The sequence below is a fragment of the Syngnathus floridae genome, chromosome 7 (assembly GCF_059516105.1).
Source record: "Syngnathus floridae isolate MCC-2025c chromosome 7, RoL_Sflo_1.0, whole genome shotgun sequence".
NCBI lineage: Eukaryota > Metazoa > Chordata > Actinopteri > Syngnathiformes > Syngnathidae > Syngnathus > Syngnathus floridae.
The window spans coordinates 11266358-11285677 of record NC_142419.1 but is presented as its reverse complement, the minus strand read 5'-3'; the positions used below and the strand labels follow the sequence as shown (position 1 = coordinate 11285677).

The 19320-nt window shown below is 42.7% G+C and overlaps 1 protein-coding gene and 1 long non-coding RNA gene across 4 annotated transcripts; one reads left to right on the top strand and one right to left on the bottom strand.

Annotated features, from left to right (window-relative positions):
* Positions 1-1752: 1752 nt before the first annotated feature.
* fam131ab (family with sequence similarity 131 member Ab) lies at positions 1753-16223 on the bottom strand. Of its 3 annotated transcripts, XM_088381499.1 has the most exons (6): positions 15913-16223; positions 12280-12419; positions 9127-9220; positions 8666-8848; positions 4761-4892; positions 1753-3861 (listed from the first exon to the last, which is right to left on the bottom strand). In XM_088381499.1, the coding sequence occupies exons 3-6, from the start codon at positions 9194-9196 to the stop codon at positions 3245-3247; spliced, it is 1002 nt and encodes a 333-aa protein (XP_088237625.1). In that variant the 5' UTR covers positions 9197-9220; positions 12280-12419; positions 15913-16223; the 3' UTR covers positions 1753-3244. The 3 variants fall into 3 exon arrangements, with proteins under 3 accessions (XP_088237625.1, XP_088237624.1, XP_088237623.1); XM_088381498.1 differs by lacking the exon at positions 12280-12419 and having other exon boundaries at positions 15913-16222; XM_088381497.1 differs by lacking the exons at positions 12280-12419; positions 15913-16223 and adding an exon at positions 15362-15867.
* On the top strand, positions 14977-17789 carry LOC148395224 (uncharacterized). The gene is made up of 3 exons (XR_015859546.1): positions 14977-15272; positions 16752-16811; positions 16939-17789. It is a non-coding gene; the product is annotated as an uncharacterized LOC148395224 (long non-coding RNA).
* The last annotated feature ends 1531 nt before the right edge of the window (positions 17790-19320 follow it).

Below are 19320 nucleotides of genomic sequence, written 5' to 3'. Positions count from 1 at the left end.
AGCATAAAACATTTGATGGAGCTTTCCACACTACTGCTAATGCCGACCTATGAGCGATATTCCATCCATAATCTGCTTCTTATTCTGTTGACGTTTGGTGTCTGTTGCAGCTGAACGATTGTATGAGGTGTATTTAACCACGGAACCATAAAAAATAATGATCACATCAGACAGTTCTTTGCAAAGAACAATAACAATACTTTTATTAACTTATGTCAGATGCAGCAAACAAGATTATTATTATCAAATCCAAGGTGGCAATATTCATATTTAATTACATTCAGCCAAAAGAGGAGGCAAATAATTAAAGTGGTTTCAAAAAAAGGGAGGCTGAGATTTCCGAGGGAGTTGTAGGTGTGATGTACTGAGAGGATGAAGATGTCACAGTACATTCAATCGGATTTCAATAACTTGCTTATACCCTGTTTCTCTGTCTCAATTCCATGGCTCCACCATGTGCACGGATCAGGACCTCTCTATTAATTTTGTACATTCAGTTTCGACAGTGGACTGGGATTTCAGGGTTGAAGGGCCCTCGAAGAAAGTAATGTATCTGACTGTCTCTGGAACATCAATGCCCAACATCACTTTTCCCACAAATTGCTTGAATAGGAAGAGGAAAAAGACAAAGGGAATACACACTGACAACCATGAGATACCGAGATACATTTTTTTTATCGGGTGGTTTTAAAATGGCGGGCTAATTGCCTGTCAGCAAAGGTAGCATTTAGAAGTCCACAATGAGCCTCATGTGGGCCTAGACGGAGAAGGAGGAGAAGAGGAGGATGAGGAAAAGAACAAGTGGCAGTCAAGATGAGAGGACGGAGACAAGGAGTGTGGGAGGAAAAGATATGGTGGGGCTGAAGGAAATGACAGGGGAGAGACAGCAGAGAGGGCATCAAGCTGGCCGTGTGGTTGTGTGTGTGTGTGTGTGTGTGTGTGTGTGCATGTGTGCGTGTGTGTGTGTCGGGGAAAGTTCTCCTGATTTTATCATTGTAAAGACAAATAGTTGTCAAGCATACACGACAGTCTTTTAATGTATAATAAATTAGACAAATGAGCCAGAAAATGCAGTAGACTGAATGTCACACACATGCACACATGCAGACAAGGATGTGATGGACAGTTGACAAATAGAGCTAGAAGGATGATGGCCCAGCAGTGCGGTTACGTTCATGTCCGGGCAAAAGCGCAGCCTGGCCTCGCTCGCGTCAGCCGACTTTTAATGTCATGGAAAAGGGCGATGACGTCAAAACGCTGCCCCGCTGTCCAACAGCAGCAAGAGATCCAACAGGAAATCTGAACTCCCAAGGCAGCTGACCTTGTTTTCTTCTATGTTGGCGCACTGTAATAAAAGGGCAAAGTGGTGTTTTTGGGGATCTCTCGGGTGACAGGGATGATGAGGGTGCAACTTGGGAGGTCAAAGGTGAGGGATGAAAGGCACAGCTTCAGTGTTTCCCCCTGAGTTGTTGCTGTCTCTTACTATCAATCCACAGATGTGGCAACGTAAACCACCTGTACTATACCATTCAGTCATTATACATAATTTACTTAATTCGAACTTAATATTCTATAATCTCCAGCACCAGTAAAGGTTCCACGGCCATTGCCAGACATTGTTTAAAGGGAATCATTGGATTCAACAGTGCAAGCTTGAAGAACTTGCTGACATCTTTCAATACTTCACATTCTTACACACATAAACACTCACACATTGAGGCTTTCCTAAACAACTGAAAAGGGGCTAAGGGATCCAAATCTGTGTGTGCTTTAATTATTTATAAATAATTCTAATCACAAAATTAAAAACTAAGCATACAAGGCTTTCCAATAAACACAGATACGCTGCGAGCGCACACAAGCCAATGGAGAGAAGTGAGAGTGGCGTTGATGCATGCTGGTGGGATGCACTGATGCTGTCTGTGGTCTGATGGGACTTCCTGAGTTGTATGAATGAGAGTCCTTCAGGGGGGACTTGAACAGATCTCCCACGTGAATCACAGAAAGATGCAAAAAGAATCGATCAAAAAGTCCAAGCTTTCCCCGAAGTCATTAAAGAAAGGAGAGATTTCAAGATGTTGGAAAGTAACGTTATGACAAATGGCGATAACTGTAAAAGACTTAGCATCCTTTTGAAATTGAAAATATTCACATTTGTTTTTTTACCCAGTATAGACGATATCACACAGTGATAACAAAGAAAATGAGAAATGTACAGCCACATTATAGCTTCGTGCAAGAAACCACATACACTGGCACGCCGCATAGGCATAGAGATCAAAGCAAGACAATGTATACAAAAATATAGAAAAATCTCCAAAGCAAGTCATGCCTTCACAGAAAAAAGACTTTTCTGTCTTTTTCAGCCAGCCTACTTCACTTCCAACCAGCAGTCACTTAAGTAACATTCTCTCTGTATTTGTTGTTGCCACTGCTGCTCAGTGTGTGTGCGCGCGTATGTGTGTATTTATAAGACATCAGAAAAGTTGTTGTGTCCTCCATGCAGGAATCCACAGAATTCCATTCCATCAATCATAAGGACATTTGATATAATGAACTGATGACTGATAGAAAACTAGTACAATAAAAAGCATTTCATTCCTCTCTTATTTGAGACAAACCTTTTTTTCATATTTCTTTTAGAATTCATAATATGTCCTGTCACTGTAAAAACATTCCAGCATTTGCTCATAATTGGTAGTGACAGGAATAAGTAGATTGGCATACTCAGCAAGCCATGCCAAAAGGATGCTCTCGTTTGTCTCTTGCAAAGGTGGGAGTGGGCGGGTTAGGTTCATCTATGGGTGGGGAGCCAGGGTTAGGGTAGGTCATGAGATTACACACCTTGCTCAGATCGAACCATTAATTTCAGCATTTGCAAAAGACATGCAAAAAAAATTGTGTGAACTCAGTCATTCTGTCTGTGTTGTCTTTTTGCAGTTTTCAGCGCAGGCAATGGCGCGAGTATCGAACCCACAGCTTCATTTGAGCGATGGCTACTGTAGCAAGTCCAGAATGCGACTTCTCACGCGCGGAAAAAAAGATTGTTTGGACGCTTGCAACAAAAGAAGAAAAAAAAAACTCGAAGACATGTGGAATGACTTTAAGGGACATCAAATGGAGTTCCGAGTAAGGCAAAGACGGATGAAAAAGAGGAGTTTATGGATCAAACGGTGTCATGAGAGAAGGCGTAAAAAAGGAACCTCAAAGAGCAGGGGGGAGGCGGGACACTGAGGTGAAGGAGTCATTGGTTTGACTCTGCCTGAAGTGTTTCCTCATCCTCCTCCTCGTCCTCATCAAGCGAAACGACCCCTGAGGAGGCCACGTCAGACATCCTCCTGCGGGGCTCGTAATCCGGGGGGAACTCCTCCCCGTTGGCCTCCGCCTGGCACAAGGTTGCCTCGTAGTCTTTGCAGGGGGTGTCGTCATCCTCCCCAGGGGACAGATATGTCTCTGAGTAAGACACGGAATACGCAGGAGACTCCTGACCGCCACGAGGTCCGATTCCGTGCCCGCCCCCCCCGAGGCTGTGGAAAGCGCAGTCCCTCCCGCCGGGCCCCGTCCGCCCCACCCTCTGAAGCCGGGCGAGAAGAAGCTCCTCTCCTCCCTGCAGCGCAGACAGAATTTTAGCGGCGAGCTCGGCGGCGTTGCCGTGGGCTCCGCGCTGGACGCTCAGGTCACGCAGAAGCGGGTGGTGTTCATCAAGGCTGCACAGGCTGGAGCGGAGCGTGTCCGGTGAGCCCGCCGTGGGAGACGGCTCCCCGCTGCCCCCACCCTCGCTGCAAGCCCCACGCAGGCCCAGGTGTTGACAAAGCTGGCTGTGGATCAAGTCCTTTAAGTAGGGAGGATATGATGGCACATCTGGAAGCAAAGACACACAATGCAGGCATGACCAGGAGTCGAGGAAAACAAACCACCAGGTGCACAGATGGGATTTTAGAACTTGGGGGACAGGGACCATGTTTTAGACATATAAAGAAGAACAGAAGAGCTCAAAAAGAGGACAATTTGGGTTAAGAATTAGACTAACAAAAGTGGACAAAACAACCCATTTTTGTGCACAAAAACAATCCAGAAAATAGTTTTAATCAAAAAAGGCGATTTTGAGATTTTTCCTATATAACCTCCTCTTGTCATTTCCCAGCAGCTATTTCCTCACCTCTAACATCATTACTTCACGTATGTTCACAACATAAATACAGCTACAAGATTGTTGATGTGCTTATCACTGTAGGTTTAAAGTTCTTTTGTATGGCCATACATGACAAAAAAATATTATTTTGTTACTGAAAAACTATTAGAGCTAGAAATACGTACTTGTGACTCTCCTAAAAAAAAAAACATATCAGTGAAATGATGGCATTTCTCAAAGGCCAAGAAGCCAAAAATTTCTTGAGGAAGAGAGATGAGCAACACTGAGCTGGCTGTTATGACCTGCAGTTATTGGTGGCTAAACATAATCAAGATGAAAGCTTTGCTAAATAAACAAACACACACGCACAGATATCCATGGCCACACATCATCGTATGACACACTGCCACTGCAGGAAAGGAAATCATATTAAAGTTTCAAGAGGATATTAAATTACTCAAAGGAGCAAAATAATGTCGCAAGCAGATGAGAAGTGGGGCAGTGGGACAGAGTACAAAGAGAACTGGATGGACACTGATGAGGACAGTCAGAGCCGAATCTACGTGAACCCGTGTGTGTGTTGTGTGTGTGCAGTTGGGTTTGTGTGTCTGCGTTTGTGCGCAAATACCTGTACTTTGTGTAGCAGGCTCATTGGCAGGCAGAAAATCTTCATCGTATGAGTCATCATTGGAATCGTCACCATCTATTGACGACCAGGCTCTCAGTTTAGCCTCAGCAATGGCGAACTGTTCTGCGACACCTGCAAACACACAACCACATGTACATCAGCGCCGCACACGAGCAAACACATGGTCATGCAGCTCATTTTGAGTGGTAGAAGCTAAGCATAGTCATTCTAAATCGAGTCGGTTTTCTCAATGTTCTCATGACAGACGATTGTCTCCCGAGGTCATTTAGCGGTTCCACTTAGTGTTTTCTATTGCTGAGTACTCAGTAATTGAGAAAATATACTCAAAGACACCAAGGTAGCTGTGCAGCAAAGATATCATTAGTGATTCAAGAATATTATGAATACAAAATGCATTGTGTTTATTCCATATATTTTCATACTTTGAGATGCGCCTGTCCAAAATGACAGATTGTATCTAGCCTAAGAGGCACTTTAAGACCATTAGCTGTGATGAATTTAGCATGAAACCCCAAATCACATTTGCGATGATGGAAATAGAATAATTAGTGGAAAATAATTACTAGAGAGAGTTACATGAATTTTTTGCTCCAATAATTTTGGGAAAACCACAAAAGCCATAGTTTGTTTGATATAACTCAGCCCGAGTGCATGGGGATTGGCTCTATCTGCCCATCCTGCATTAAAATTGCATTTAAAATTTGAGACAGCACACTTAAAAAACTGTTGTGGAACAGGCCAGCACCAATTTCTGCAGTATGCTGCAATGACGTAGTTGGAAGGAATGCAGTTAAAAAGAGTTCTCAACTCCTTCTTGTGACTGGCTCAAAGTAAGCCCTTACATCATCATTGCTAAAAGGATGAGCATTTTTTTTCTGGCATTTCAAAAATGTTTACACGAACATTACAATCCCTTCTCCGCGTGATCTGCCTTTCAGAAAACAAAACTGCTGTCAGGTTTGATCAGAGTGTGCTAAATCGACTTATTTGCATCTATGAATGATCGGAAAATGGAGCCTTAAATTTGCAAATGGGACTGTTGATTTAAAGAAGGGCTCGAGAAATGTGAAGTTTGTGTTCTTTCAGCCCAATGGTGAACAGAGAGTGCCGTCTAGAGGTGTCAAAAAGTATAACTGGTTCATGAAGCAAATTTGAAGCTTCATCTTCAGGCCCTCTATTTCTAAATTGATTATTTATGTTAGAGTAGACTTGTTCATAAGTGAATCTTCTTCCCCCCTCTGCAATTCTCCTCTTCTATCAGCAACAAGGACCCCCCTTCACGGTGTGACTTTTCCAGTTGTCTCTCTCAATAAAATGATTCTCTTGCATTGCCTTTTGTTTGGCTGCCTTGTCTCTCACATCTCCAAGACCGTCTTTGTCTTTTTGTGACAGGTCGAAATATTCTGAATTTTCTGCGCCATCATGCCTTTCTGCTATTTTTCCCCGTACCCCCATTTGCTGGCATTTCACGTCTCGTTACTCCACCATGTCTGCTGCAATTCTACTTGCATCTACACATCGCCCAATCTCTCGATAAATCAACACGGCCTGCACCTCGTTTCTTTTCTACCTCCTCGTCGATATGTACCAGCCTGCTGCCTTGGTTCTCAATTAAGTCTCTGCATTCGTATAAAGTGATTACTTTTTATTCCAGCTTTCTCCTTGTTCCTCTTGCATCCACAGATAATACCTCTCCAGAAAGAAATGTTTTTATCTGTTGCGTTCATTCCATAGCCTTTTAAGTTTGCCTCAGATTTTTCTTCAAGTCCGCTGTGTTGATTCTCTCCTGTGTATGTATGTCTTTAGTTCTTAAATTCTGTTGCGAATCCAATATTAAGAAACGGCTTTAGCTTTAAAATTCCAACAATCCTAATTATAGGACACTGTTTCTTAAACTTATTAGAGATACTGAAACTCCAAAATAGTATACTTGCATTCACCTCACCCAAATGAGAGGTGTTTTTGTTCATTTATTTTGCTATTTCCAGTTCTGGTATACCTAAAGTATCCACTGTGTTTTTACAGTTTGCCCCTCAAATAGGGAGGCCACGTGCACTTCCTCTGCATTGCTCCACAAATTTGCACTAGAAACTGGAAAAGAGAGGTGCCCCAGCAATCTGCAGACGAAGCACGCGTTTGTACTTTCACAGATTAGCTCTCTGGCTCGCCCTCTCTGGCACGGCTACCAACACACACAAACACACTCGGTCATACAGTCGTTGTCACATAGAGTGCACACTGTTACATAAACATGCAACGTGAAGCGTTCCACAGGATTAAAAAGCAAAAACGTGCAAAAAGAAACTCACAGTTCTTAGTCCGCCTACAACATACACTCCTGCAATCATGTTTTCCATTTTCACACAAACATACTCACACTTCACACAAAACACACCTACATGCTCACTGACATTTACGCAGTGTGTCCAGCCACCCACGGTGACACCATCACCAGGCTACAAGTGGACTGTTGACAAGATAACAGGACTCAGCGGCTCCTGTTATATTCTTTTCTGCGTGACTTTGATTATTAACAGTATCCAAATATTTGTTGTACAGACCCACAGTCATTTGAAGCTTATAAAACAACAATACAAAACATTTAATTTTACCTTTATTGGGGGGGGGCATATTTACTTTCAGTTAGATGAAACATTATTTATAATGGAAAATAAATAAAATAAAATCTGTATTTGCTGTTACTTGCGTGCAGGCAATATTTTAAGTAGAGTTTGAAGCTTTTTAATTGGACTCCAAGTCTAAAATAAAATAAAATTAAATTGAATTAAACATGTGCATGTTTTTAAAATGGGGGAGGAAACTGGGGTGCCCCAATAAAAACTTTAGTTGTGTAATTTTACACTTTATATGTAGGCAGGAACTCCAGAGGCCCTATTTGTAGATCAGCAGTTAAATAGTCCATTTCCCATCATTTGTACCCTTAAAGGATACAAACACAAGTGAAAACAAGAGTCTTGTGACTTGTAAGCCAAACGAGGAAGGAAAAAAAGATTGGGAAAAAGCGCTCAGTCACAGTGGGACACGCCACGAGCAAAACCTTACTGAGCAAATTAACCTTGAGAGTCTGCATTGCGGGGAGCGAGCGAGAGACTGGCAGCGGAGACGAGGTGAAAAACGGATGAAAGGATGAGATAAATAAATAGAGGCTTCTAAAAGATATCGGAGTGTAGTAAAAAGAGGACTGGGCATAATGAATTCAGCAAGGAGGAAATCAAGGGGAAATAAAAGAAGGAAAATAATTCATGGAAATAAATGAATGTCAATTAGTTTGACTGATAATGTCTGACATTGCACACAGTAATTATAGGTATTGTTATTTTGATTCGACTTGTTGTACTTTGATGACAATATTTAAAACGGAATGAGAGGCAAACTAACAGATCCTGACTCAGCGTTTTTTGTCGTTCTTGATGATGACATGACTTTGTAGCTATGGACAACACAAGCTTGTGCATTTACAGACTGCTTACATGGCAACAGCCAAGTAGATGCTGTTCACTGAAAGGGTGACATGAAGGATTAGTGCTTACGGACTTATTCTAGAGAGTCAGGTAGGATCTTTAATGCTGCTCTGATTCAGTTTGGAGTCTCAGACATGGAAAGTGTTGGTCCCCACTGGGAGTTAAAACTAGGGAGTAATAATTATGTTATTAGCACAGTCTTTGGGGACATATTCTATTTAAACCTTGGTAGTGGACTCATACATAACTTATAGATACGAAAGTAGTACATGTACTTAAGCTACCCTTAGGCCAATATTGCAAGCCATTGAGATCCTTTTCAAAAGCTCAGCCATGCTGTATTCATATTTAAAAAAAATGATGATGGCATGGAAGACTGTATAACTACAAACTAATTCTTACCAGCAGCAAAGCGCGCCTCCTGCTCTCCCTCGGTGAGATCGGAATAAGAATTAAAGTCCGATTCCAGGGCCGCAGGTGTTTCCATTGGCTTACACCATCCCTTCCATTCGATGAGGTGGGCGACTCTGCCCTGTGCCATGGCTGTGGGCTTTGTCACATGATCCTTCACAACCTGGGAAATACCTGTGTGGAAAATATTAAGGTTTATGTTTGTGCATTGCTTTTTGTTTTGTATCGTCAACATAATCAACATAATGTGTGGAGATGAAGTAGAGCCTTCAAATTAAAATGATGTTAAGATGCAATTTGTAAATTGTCAAAGGTTTTCAGGAAAAATGAGGAAAGAAGCTGTGGGTAGAACCATTGTGTGGGATGGAAAGAAAGACATCAGCATATTCCACAAAATGATGACGTTAGGCCTTTTAGTGTGTCTATTTGTGGAGAAGCTCCATTGAACTCACCATGCAGGGAGGATCGTGCCAATGCCGCAATCTCTTGAATGGTCAAAGCTCGCCTTGATTTTGGTAACATTTCAATGGTGTCATCAACATTCACCTGTAAGGATGAGAAAACAGCGTGACTCACAGGAGTTTAGTCGAGTCAGTAATTCAACTCAGTGTGAATGTAACAGAGCTGACTGCTCCCTGTGATGACTCGGGAGGAAACACAGTTTCACAGTTTGTCTGTTTTATTTGAAGTCAATTGATCATACCGAGGTCTCTAGATATGATGGTCATTCCAAAACTGGAGGACACTTTCTGTCCTCCTCATGGAATTTCAAATAACCCAGGCCTAAAATGAAGAAATGCAAAATAAAGGCAAAATAAATGAAGATAGGGGCACAAGGGTTTATAGAAGCGTATTTAAATCTGCAAACGTATAGGATTTTCAAAGCCATTGGAGTATTTGATTGAAAAAAAAGTATTGTCTGAATCCACTATGAAAGGCAGTAAAGCATGGTTTTCTTCCAAACATATACGCCAATGATTATCATATTTTTGCATTAATAACAAAAGATTTATTAACTACACCCTTCAAATTGCTGATTTAGTTTGTCATTTTACACATACCGCATTTTTTATTTTTATAGGTCAGAAAAAGGGGTTGCATTTAGGAGTCATTTAAGGTTGGTGGTACAAATCCCAATTATTCTGTTCAAGATACTAAACCAGCAATTGCTTTTGATGCTTCACAGTCTATGTTTGAATGAGTTTCCTATCATGAATGGACAAAATCTGTCATTCTTCAATGACAGAAAACAGTGCCAGCTAGATGTAGGACATTCTATCAAATAAATGTAGGCCATTCTATTTGAATTTACAAAGGCCCAGGTAGAGCTCCCTGCGTGCCACAATTGCCACAATGAAACTTGAGCTACCATAAAAAAAAAAAATTCCAGGGGCAAACAAAAAAAAAAAAGTTACACCCTTCTCTTTGTTGTCAGGAGGAGAGATTGTTTGTTTCCAGAATGAGCCAGCAGACAAAAGACGGATTCTCAAATCCCACAAAGAGAGTATCAGTATCAGGTGGTGACAAGATCATTCATCTGTCACTTATGGTCCAACCGGCTTTCACGTGAGGACCAGACAGAATGGCACTAGAGACCACATGCAGGGCTGACTGACTATTGAAACTCAATATGGGTCAAAACCGATTGAACGATTTGACCTGGAACAGGTGCAGATTGCGTCGGCACACATAGAATACAGAGTTGCCTTCAGGTGCTGCCCTTTAGGTCCACCACCCACTGAGCAACACGGCCGAGACCAACTGAGCTGTCAGCGCAGTCTGCAGTGTTCTGCAAATAGTTTAGTTGACCTTCAGCCACTAGTTAAATTTTGAATTGCTGACAATGTTGTAGATGTAACCGCAAAATAAAAATTAAATAAGGTTTCTGGGTTCTAGGCACAGCCATATATGCAAAAACTGTTTTTTTAATTCTATGACAAACAAGTAAGCTTAGCTGCATGTGTCACATCCTTTTTTATTTATTTCAGTCTACGCACTGTTTTATTGTCGTATTCCTGGGCGTGATTATGTAAAGGCATGCAGTTCAGCTGCAGCCATGTCGCCTTTTGCGATGAAACAATGACAATTTGTCCACCGTGCCGCCAAAGTAACAAGCAAGACGCAATCATCCTTTGTCCACTGTGCCTCCAAAGCAACAAGCTAAACGCAATCATCCTACACAGATAAATTCCTACATAATTCCAGTATATTCCTGCAATTGACGCTTTGAATTTCATCTGAATTTATGTAATGTGAATCATGTGAAGTGATATCACGTGCATGAATAATAATTACATAGATAATTATCTATGTACAAGAACACACGCTATAAGAACAGTAACTTAACGTGACGTTAGAGAGGGAGGAGGAGAGACAACAACGCATCAATGTATCAGGCAAACTACCGAACCAGATAAACCAAATAAATAAGAGCAAATGTATCTGTAAGATGGGTCCTGTAAGCCTAAGAGGCGGGGGGATTCCAAGGTTGTGACGGTACCAACCGCAGCCTGGAGGTCTGATAAGCCCCTTGTGCCACACTGGAGCGAACAGATCAGACAAAGGATAATCTGGAGGAGATGTGTCATATACCCCGAGGAGATGTCATGCTGCTTTTTGAATAGCCTAAACCCTGGTTTTCCATGATCTACAGAAAGATTGGGAGGGGTGAAAACACCTTCAGCATTAGCCTTGAGGGCAAGGGATCAGTCTCATCTGATTCATCTGTTCGTTTTCTTTTTGTCCAATTTGAATTCTTATATATGAATTTCAAATATAATGTATGGTCATCCATTTTCTATACTGCTTTTTGTCAAGCACAGGCTTAATAATAATAATAAGAATAAGAATAATAATCCTCCCTGTGTGGAGTTTGCATGTTCTTCCCGTGCCTGCATGGGTTTTCTCCGGGCACTCCAATTTCCTCCCACGGCCCCAAAACATACTTGGTAGGCCGATTGAGCACTCCAAATTGCCCCTAGGTGTGGGTGTGAGTGTGGATGGTTGTTTGTTTCTGTGTGCCCTGCGATTGGCTGGCAACTAGTTCAGGGTGTCCCCTGCCTTCTGTCCGTGGACTGCCGGGATAGGCTCCAGCACACCTGCGACCCCCGTGGGGACAAGCGGTATAGAAAATGGATGGATGGATGGATATCCATCCATCCATTTTCTATACCGGATGGATGGATGGATGGATGGATGGATGGATGGATGGATGGATGGATGGATGGATGGATGGATGGATGGATGGATGGATGGATGGATGGATGGATGGATGGATGGATGGATGGATGGATGGATGGATGGATGGATGGATGGATGGATGGACGGATGGACGGATGGACGGATGGACGGATGGACGGATGGATGGATGGACGGATGATAGACAGGGGGACAGATGGCAGGACGGACGGACGGACTGGGCTGGCAGACAGACATACGGAGGGAGGGACAGAAGGATGTACGGACGGGTAGATGGATGGATGATGGAACTCTAATTGGCTTCTAAATAATAAACACTTGTTTGCAGTACATCCTGTTGTTTTCTAATCGTACTTGACCGGACTGCTTTAAGACAGTGTGTCATAGTGTATAAAAATTTGGAGCACCTGGCTGAAGTCCAGTGCACCCAAAGGTGCTGACAGAATCAGTCTGCGCACCAGGTGGGTTTGCGTGCTCCCCAATATCGCAAGTTCAGACAGTGAGCTTGACGGGCTCCAGTCCACGCGTAACGCACCATCAACTGCCACTGTCAGAAGGAAGAAAGTCCAAAGACATTAAAACTCACAGTAGGGCCACAACATACGTATTGTTTTTAAGATACCACAGTCATTGTGTAAATCAAATTAATATTCAACTGCTTCTCCATACAACACTGTGCAGAAGTCTTAGGCCACAAAGGATGTGTTGTTTCAGGTACTCTATTAGTTTATATTTAACTCTCATTCAAAAGCCCATTCAAAGTCAAGGCCGAGCAGTTAATAAAAGCAAAGCAAGTTATTTTGTGCTACATTTGTGTTTATTTTTTAACTAACAGGTTATTTCCGAGTTCACGGGGACTTGAAACCAACCACTTTATTGCAAATAAGTTTTTTCATTCTTTTACCTCTTATTGTTTATGTTTTAATTGTCTATTCTGACTCTTTTTTGCTTGTATTGTTTCATGAAACATAAAACTGCCTAACCTGACCTAATCACCATTTTGTTTAGGTGAATCCTTCTAAAAGGTATTTTCAGCATATATATATATTTTTTTGCTAAATCTATAATATCTATATTTCCAAAATTTCTTGTAGAAGAACGTCGTTTAAATAACAAAGCTAAGACTTTTGCACATCACCGTAGAATATGACTGCAATGCACCTACATGTGATTTATGTCAACAAAAGTTTGGTCCAACCATCACCATGCTGGGCCATGCCTTTCGCAATGTGAGAATTCTGTCTCTCAATCCAGTGACCAGCCATAGTGTCCATTAGCATTTCAAGTCAAAGATTTTTGGATTGACTTGCATTGAGATAACATGGACCTGTGAGGAGGTTGCAAGGCTTCCTCCATGCACTTAACAGCCATGCCCTGTCATGCAGGTGACACCCTGGCAGCAGCCCAAAGTCTGTTTGATATTTCATGAGATTTTCTCATGGCGGCGTGAAGATGGAGCATGTGTAGCGCATAATGAAAGAGCTAAAGAATGAGAATAGGACACTACGGAAGGATTATCCAATTTTACCTTCCCGTTTTTTAATACAGAATTGCCATATATGTCATGAACACAGCGCTACGGGATTACATAGACAGATTGTAACTGCACCCCACCCCCAACCCCGGAAGGAAACATCACCTGTTTGCAAATTTAGCTTGGCTCACATCACAGCTTGGCAGACTTGTGACTAGTTGGCTTGAGGGCACAGTCCTGCCTGCGTGTGCGTGTATGTACGTGTGTGGGGCAAGTCCACATCACCTGAAAACCCTCAACCAGTAACATACCAACACTGCCTTACTGCCCCCATGTGACACCACATATTACTGGGTGTGCTCGCTATGCTTCAAATCGGATTTGCAAAATAAGATTAGGGGGTGAGCCTCTAAATGTCAGAACCTTTCCCAGTCCCCACCCGACATTTCTTGTTTTGAAAAAAAACAACTTGTTCCATTAGTCTGCTGCATCCATCTCATATATTGAGTCCAACATCTCGACCCATCCTGCGCCATGGGTCAAAGACCTGAGCTCAAGTTGCCCCCGAGCAGAATTCAGTATGTGCCATTTAATTGGGTGTGATGAGATCAGGTGGTGGGGTGTATTGTATCGTTTAATCTAGGCCATCGCTGTGAATTCTGCCTTTTTGTTTCACGAGGTGACATCTTTGCAAGCATTTTACTGTATTTAGGTTTGTGTTATGGAGGACATTTGAGCCTGTCTGTGTGCGCTGATGTGTCAGAATAGATCAATGGAAATGGCACTGTCAAAAGTCAATCCAGTGAGAGCTGATCGGCTCCAAATGAAAGCAATATGTACTCGCAGGGATTATTTTGTAAAGCAACATAATCCAATGCCGGTCATTAACATTAATACTCTAAATCAGTCACAATATGAGCCCAGATCTCTTTTCTCTGATGAGCCACGCACAAACAATACAATACAATGCATTTATTTATTCATTTTTGTTAAGACACTCATCACATTAATGATTTCTAATAAGTAGTTAAGATTATTTTCAAATGATCACTTCTACAACATTCCTAGGAAATCACAATGTCTCATTACTGGTTTAGCTATTTTTACAACATGACCACGAGCTACTCGTGGTCATTGGGGGCGTTCCAGCGAGCACCAAATGGTGACCCCCGCTTTAAGGAATGTATGATGATATCTAGGGACTTCAATCATAGCTCATAATGTGAAAAATGAAAACACAACTTCATGTTTTATTGCCTTTTAACATGACATCTCTTAGCAATCACTCAATTTCTGAATTTGTATTATTTATTATTGTAATATTATTCTGGCTGGCTGGGTCTATTTACTTTAAGAAAACAGTTCCCACAAACACACACACAGAGAGAGAGAGAGAGAGACACACACACACACACATCTCTGTACATCCCGTTGTCGTGGAAACTGCAGAGACCTCGCTGCTTCACCGTCTCAATCTGTCTCGCACATGCACGAACACACACGCACACGCGCGCGCCCGCACACACACACACGCACACACGCCGCTATCATCATCATCATCATCGCCGTCAAACAATTAGGTCAATACCCTAAAGTGTCATTTTACCTATAATACGTATAGGTCTGTAGGAGAATAAGCGAAACAGGTGGAAACTGACGTGCACGACGCAGAGAAGGTATCGTAATCATTAAGTGATATATTATGCAATCATTTTGCATAAGTAGAAGGGAGCACGGTGGGTAAACCTCACGTCAGCAGGTCGCACATTACAGGTACATTACAAATAATGAAGGAAGGTGGATAGACGCGGGGGTGGTGGATGAATGTGGAAGAATTGAAGTGGGAGACAAACACCGGTTCCCATGGACTGAACATAAACCACGCCAAAGAAAATGTGTAAACAACTGAGAAGCAACCGGAAGCCTGTGAGTTGGCAATAAATGATCCATCGCCCCATTATTTGTGGAGAATCTTGATGAGATTACAGAGCGAGCGGTTGCAAAATGCGTCCTACCTTACAATTTAAGTGGGTCAGCGCACTCAGCACCATCGTGTCTCCTCAAGTCTTCACGTCACGACAGTAAAAAGTATTTCAAGGAGCATCTCTCTGTGATGTCATGAGCATCTCGGGGTTCTCCGCCTCTCACAGGCGTGCAAGCTATAAAAGCTTCTTGCAACTCTACCAAACATCGCGATGCTTGAGGCTGCAGACGGCAGCCCCCTTGAACACGTCCCCGACACCCCGCTAAAGAAAAGCACACAACACTGTACAGTATGTTCTAATGACAATGTTGCATGGAACAAATGAAAGTCAAACTAAGCATGTGATGGTGTCCCATTTTGGGTTAAAGCATATGCTGCACAAGCTTCCCTTTCGCTGCGCCTAACGCAAAAGGTTGCAGCAAAAATTAAGTGGCAGCCTTCCGTGCGTGTTAGGCAGAACAAATTGAAAACAACTCTTACCCACTGGCGTTTTAGAGCTGATGCAGCCCATTTGTGCAGCTGCATGTAGACAAGCTTGCACACAGAGATGATACCTATTGAGTTTCTCCTAAGGGAGCGTACCTCATAGAAGAAGAGCCGCGCTTCGCTCCTCTCATCCGAGGAGGCTCCCCTGGGTTGCGGTGCTGGTGATGGTGGTGCGGCGTTGTCAGGCTGCCGGGGTGACACTGAGGGCGGGGGGGAGGTTGCCCATCACTTTGTCTCGCGTCGATCTTGCTTGAGAGTTGCTTTTCAGCACCACAGCGGAGGGACAGCGTAGATCTCCCCCGCGGCCAGGAAGCTCATGTTGGGGGGGGGGAGGTCTAGGGCTGTCTAGTCCACACCGATCTGCGGTCTGCGTAGTGAGAAATCAGAGTACGACACATGGATATCCTAACCCAAGCTCACACGCGTCTTTTATATATACCCCCATAGCCGTCATAGTGTCCGCCTCCTTGCACTGTTTTGCTCTCTTGGTAAGAAGCGCAATGTGATGTGATTGGCTGGTGTCACCTTACATGTCAGCCAGCCATGTGGGGAGGGGAGGAGATACAGTAAGAGGAGCGAATTGTCAACTAGTGGCATTGTATTTCTCCTCATCTTCCATAGAGAGCATTTTGAGGTTGTGCAGTGCGCCATAATCCAGAACATTCAATTGCACCTGCCACAATAAAGGAACGACACCAGGGATGTCAACAGCATAAATGCAACCAAATGGCATTACCTTGATTTATGAGTTCTACTCAACTTGCCCAAGTTCTTTATTCAATTTTCTTTACAAAGCCCAATTCCAATGAAGTTGAGATGCAAATAAAACCCGAAAACCATGATTTGCAAATCCTTTAGCCTTTATTCAATTTAATACACTCTAACGACAAGATATTAATCTCCAAATTTGTTTGTTGTTTTTTTTCTTGTCTCAGACTACAACATCCCCAAAAGCTGCGAGAGAGGGAAGAAAAGCCCGATAAAACATTTCACTGGTTAGTTGGAAATAGCTGAGTGTCATAATTTGGTGCTAAAGAAACATCCAAGGTTCACTCGCTCACAAGCAAGGAGAGAGGGAGATTTATTCCTTCTGCCAGTATTTTACTGTGAAACTTTTTACAGGGTAGTAAAAGAGTGTGAGGACTTGCCTGCTACCACCAGTCCAAACCTGTCTCCTGGAACTTGTCCACCTGCCAGTTGCGTAGAAGGACCTGTGAAGCATCTCTGAAGTACCTGTGGCTGAAGCTAAACTGTAGTACGGTTTTCACTTTCTCGACCTGGATTTGCCACCTCTGAATTGAGGCACTTGTATATCAAGGTGCTACTGTATAAAAAAGGATTTCTAGTCTGTAAATAGATGGTGAATGAATGAGAACAAAAGGGGCTATTGTTACGACCATTGTAGCCCACTCAGATGCATCTTCATTCCGCCTGCGTCCCTCTCTCGCTCCCTTCACGCCCACCACAACTCTAAAGATAGACGTGCAGGGCTGCTCCTCCACTGTGCCCATCTTCTGGTGCCGATGAGCCAATCCAGTTGCTCTTTTGAGAGTTCTTTTATATTCACCCCCAAAGAGAATTATTTTGGTGCTTCTGAAATATAAAATGAAGGCCTCTTTGGGTTCTCTTCTTATTCCAGCATCACGCACATACAACAGTCTACTGTATACTACACTGAAAGTTAGATTCCAGTTTAGTATTGATGAGACGTTTCATTTTGTCTCATTTATTTATTTATTTATTTATTTATTTATTTATTTATTTATTTATTTATTTATTTTATTCCTGTAGCTGCCCATCGTATACATGTTCAAATTTAGTGCCACCCCGAAATGACCTCTGGTCTCACCCTGCCCACCCAATTTCATATTCCTTTGATTCACCCCTGCATAAAGGACTTTTTTAGGATATCCCCTGCTTTGCATGCACTTAAAATTAATGGTGAAGTGAACGAGTGAGTATACATCCTCTGAAAGAAATTGTTATTGGCTCTACTAAGTTCTCCCGCAGTGCACCTTCAATATTTCATAATGTTTTAAAAATGCTGCCACTCAGTGCTACACAGTGTCTGGTGCTGTGGTGCCATCGAATGGTTGCATGTTGTAAAGGAAGGGAGAGCAATGGGATTAGGAATTCCCATTACTGCATTGATTCTATCCATCTAATTTGCATGGCTAAGCATGCTTTTAGTTTAGTCACACAATTCGAATGTCAGATTTGGGTAGACATTAATTATTAGAAGCATCTAACAAATCTTTAAATCAATTTGAAGATGGAGCATGTATATTTTTAGTGCATTTTTCTTATCATTATTAGAGTACAGAAAGAAGAATTAAATATCTTCGAATCACTCGGTTGTTGTATGCGAGTACAATTGAAATAGCATACTGTGGTCTGAGCCAGGCAATGTGCCAAGATGAAAAACATCTGCAGAACAGAACAAAGCAGCGGATGCTTTGACAGGCTGCAGGGGAACAGCCTCATGGGGCTTGAGGGGATGTGCGGTGCGGCCACCCCTGAGGTTTCTAATGTATGCCATTTAGTGTTGGCTCGTGAGTGAACAATTCGTTCAAAAGTACTTTTTATTTTCAGTGAACGAGCGTGAACGAATCACTTCCTAAAGTGATTGAGAGTGAACGAGTCAGTGAGTGAGTGATTTGCATTTCCAGTTCCTCGTGAGAACGGATCAGTGAGGGAACAAATCCTGACTTTCCCGTTCGAACTGGAATGCACATCACTAGTACAAGAGTGCAGACAACCAAAGGCTGTCAGGTCTAAATAGTCGACTGGTAAGCGACACGGGATCATGCTCGGTAAGAACTTGGTTCGATCCTGGGTGTGAGTATATACCAAAGTGTGCTTTTAGATCTCTTGAGTGAACCAATTCTAAAGATTTTCTTTTGAGAACTGGACTGTACATCACTAGTACTAAAGAGTCCAGACGGCCAAGGGTTGTCATGTCAAAATAGCTGACTGTTTAGTGACATGGGCTCCTGCTCGGTAAGATTGTGGTTCAATCCCAAGTGTGAGCATACACTTAAATGTCCTTTCAGATCTTTTGAGTGAACCGATTCTTAAGATTCCATTATATTAAAACTGGAATGCACATCACTAGTACAAAAGAGCGCAGACCTTTGACCATGATATTTCTCTAATAAAGTGGCCAGTTATTTGGTACACTTGAAAATGGCGGTGTACCTAATGGAGTGTCTGAGTGACATCACAGATCAAACAGCCAATCAGAAAGTGGGGGTGAGGGCGGGTGTGGCAATTTTCACTTAAACCAGGGGTGCCGGCCTCCAGTCCTCGAAGGGCTGCGTTCCAACATGTTTTCCAAGAGACCCTCGTTAAGCGCACCTGCGTGAAAAGTTTTAGCTCCTTTCACGCTCTGCAGAAGCTAAAACTTTTCACGCAGGTGCGCTTAACGAGGGTCTCTTGGCAAACATGTTGGAATGCGGCCCCGAGGACTAGAGCTTGACACCTGTGACCTTTGACCATGATATT

Excerpts from the sequence above, each read along its gene's own strand:
- fam131ab (XM_088381497.1), bottom strand. The coding sequence starts at position 15,397 with ATGGTGCTGAGTGCGCTGACCCACTTAAATTGTAAG. Across the intron at positions 8,849-9,126 it reads GGCACGATCCTCCCTGCATG|GTATTTCCCAGGTTGTGAAG; the intron begins GTGAGTTCAATG and ends TTTTCCACACAG. Across the intron at positions 4,893-8,665 it reads GGAGGCGCGCTTTGCTGCTG|GTGTCGCAGAACAGTTCGCC; the intron begins GTAAGAATTAGT and ends GTGTGTTTGCAG.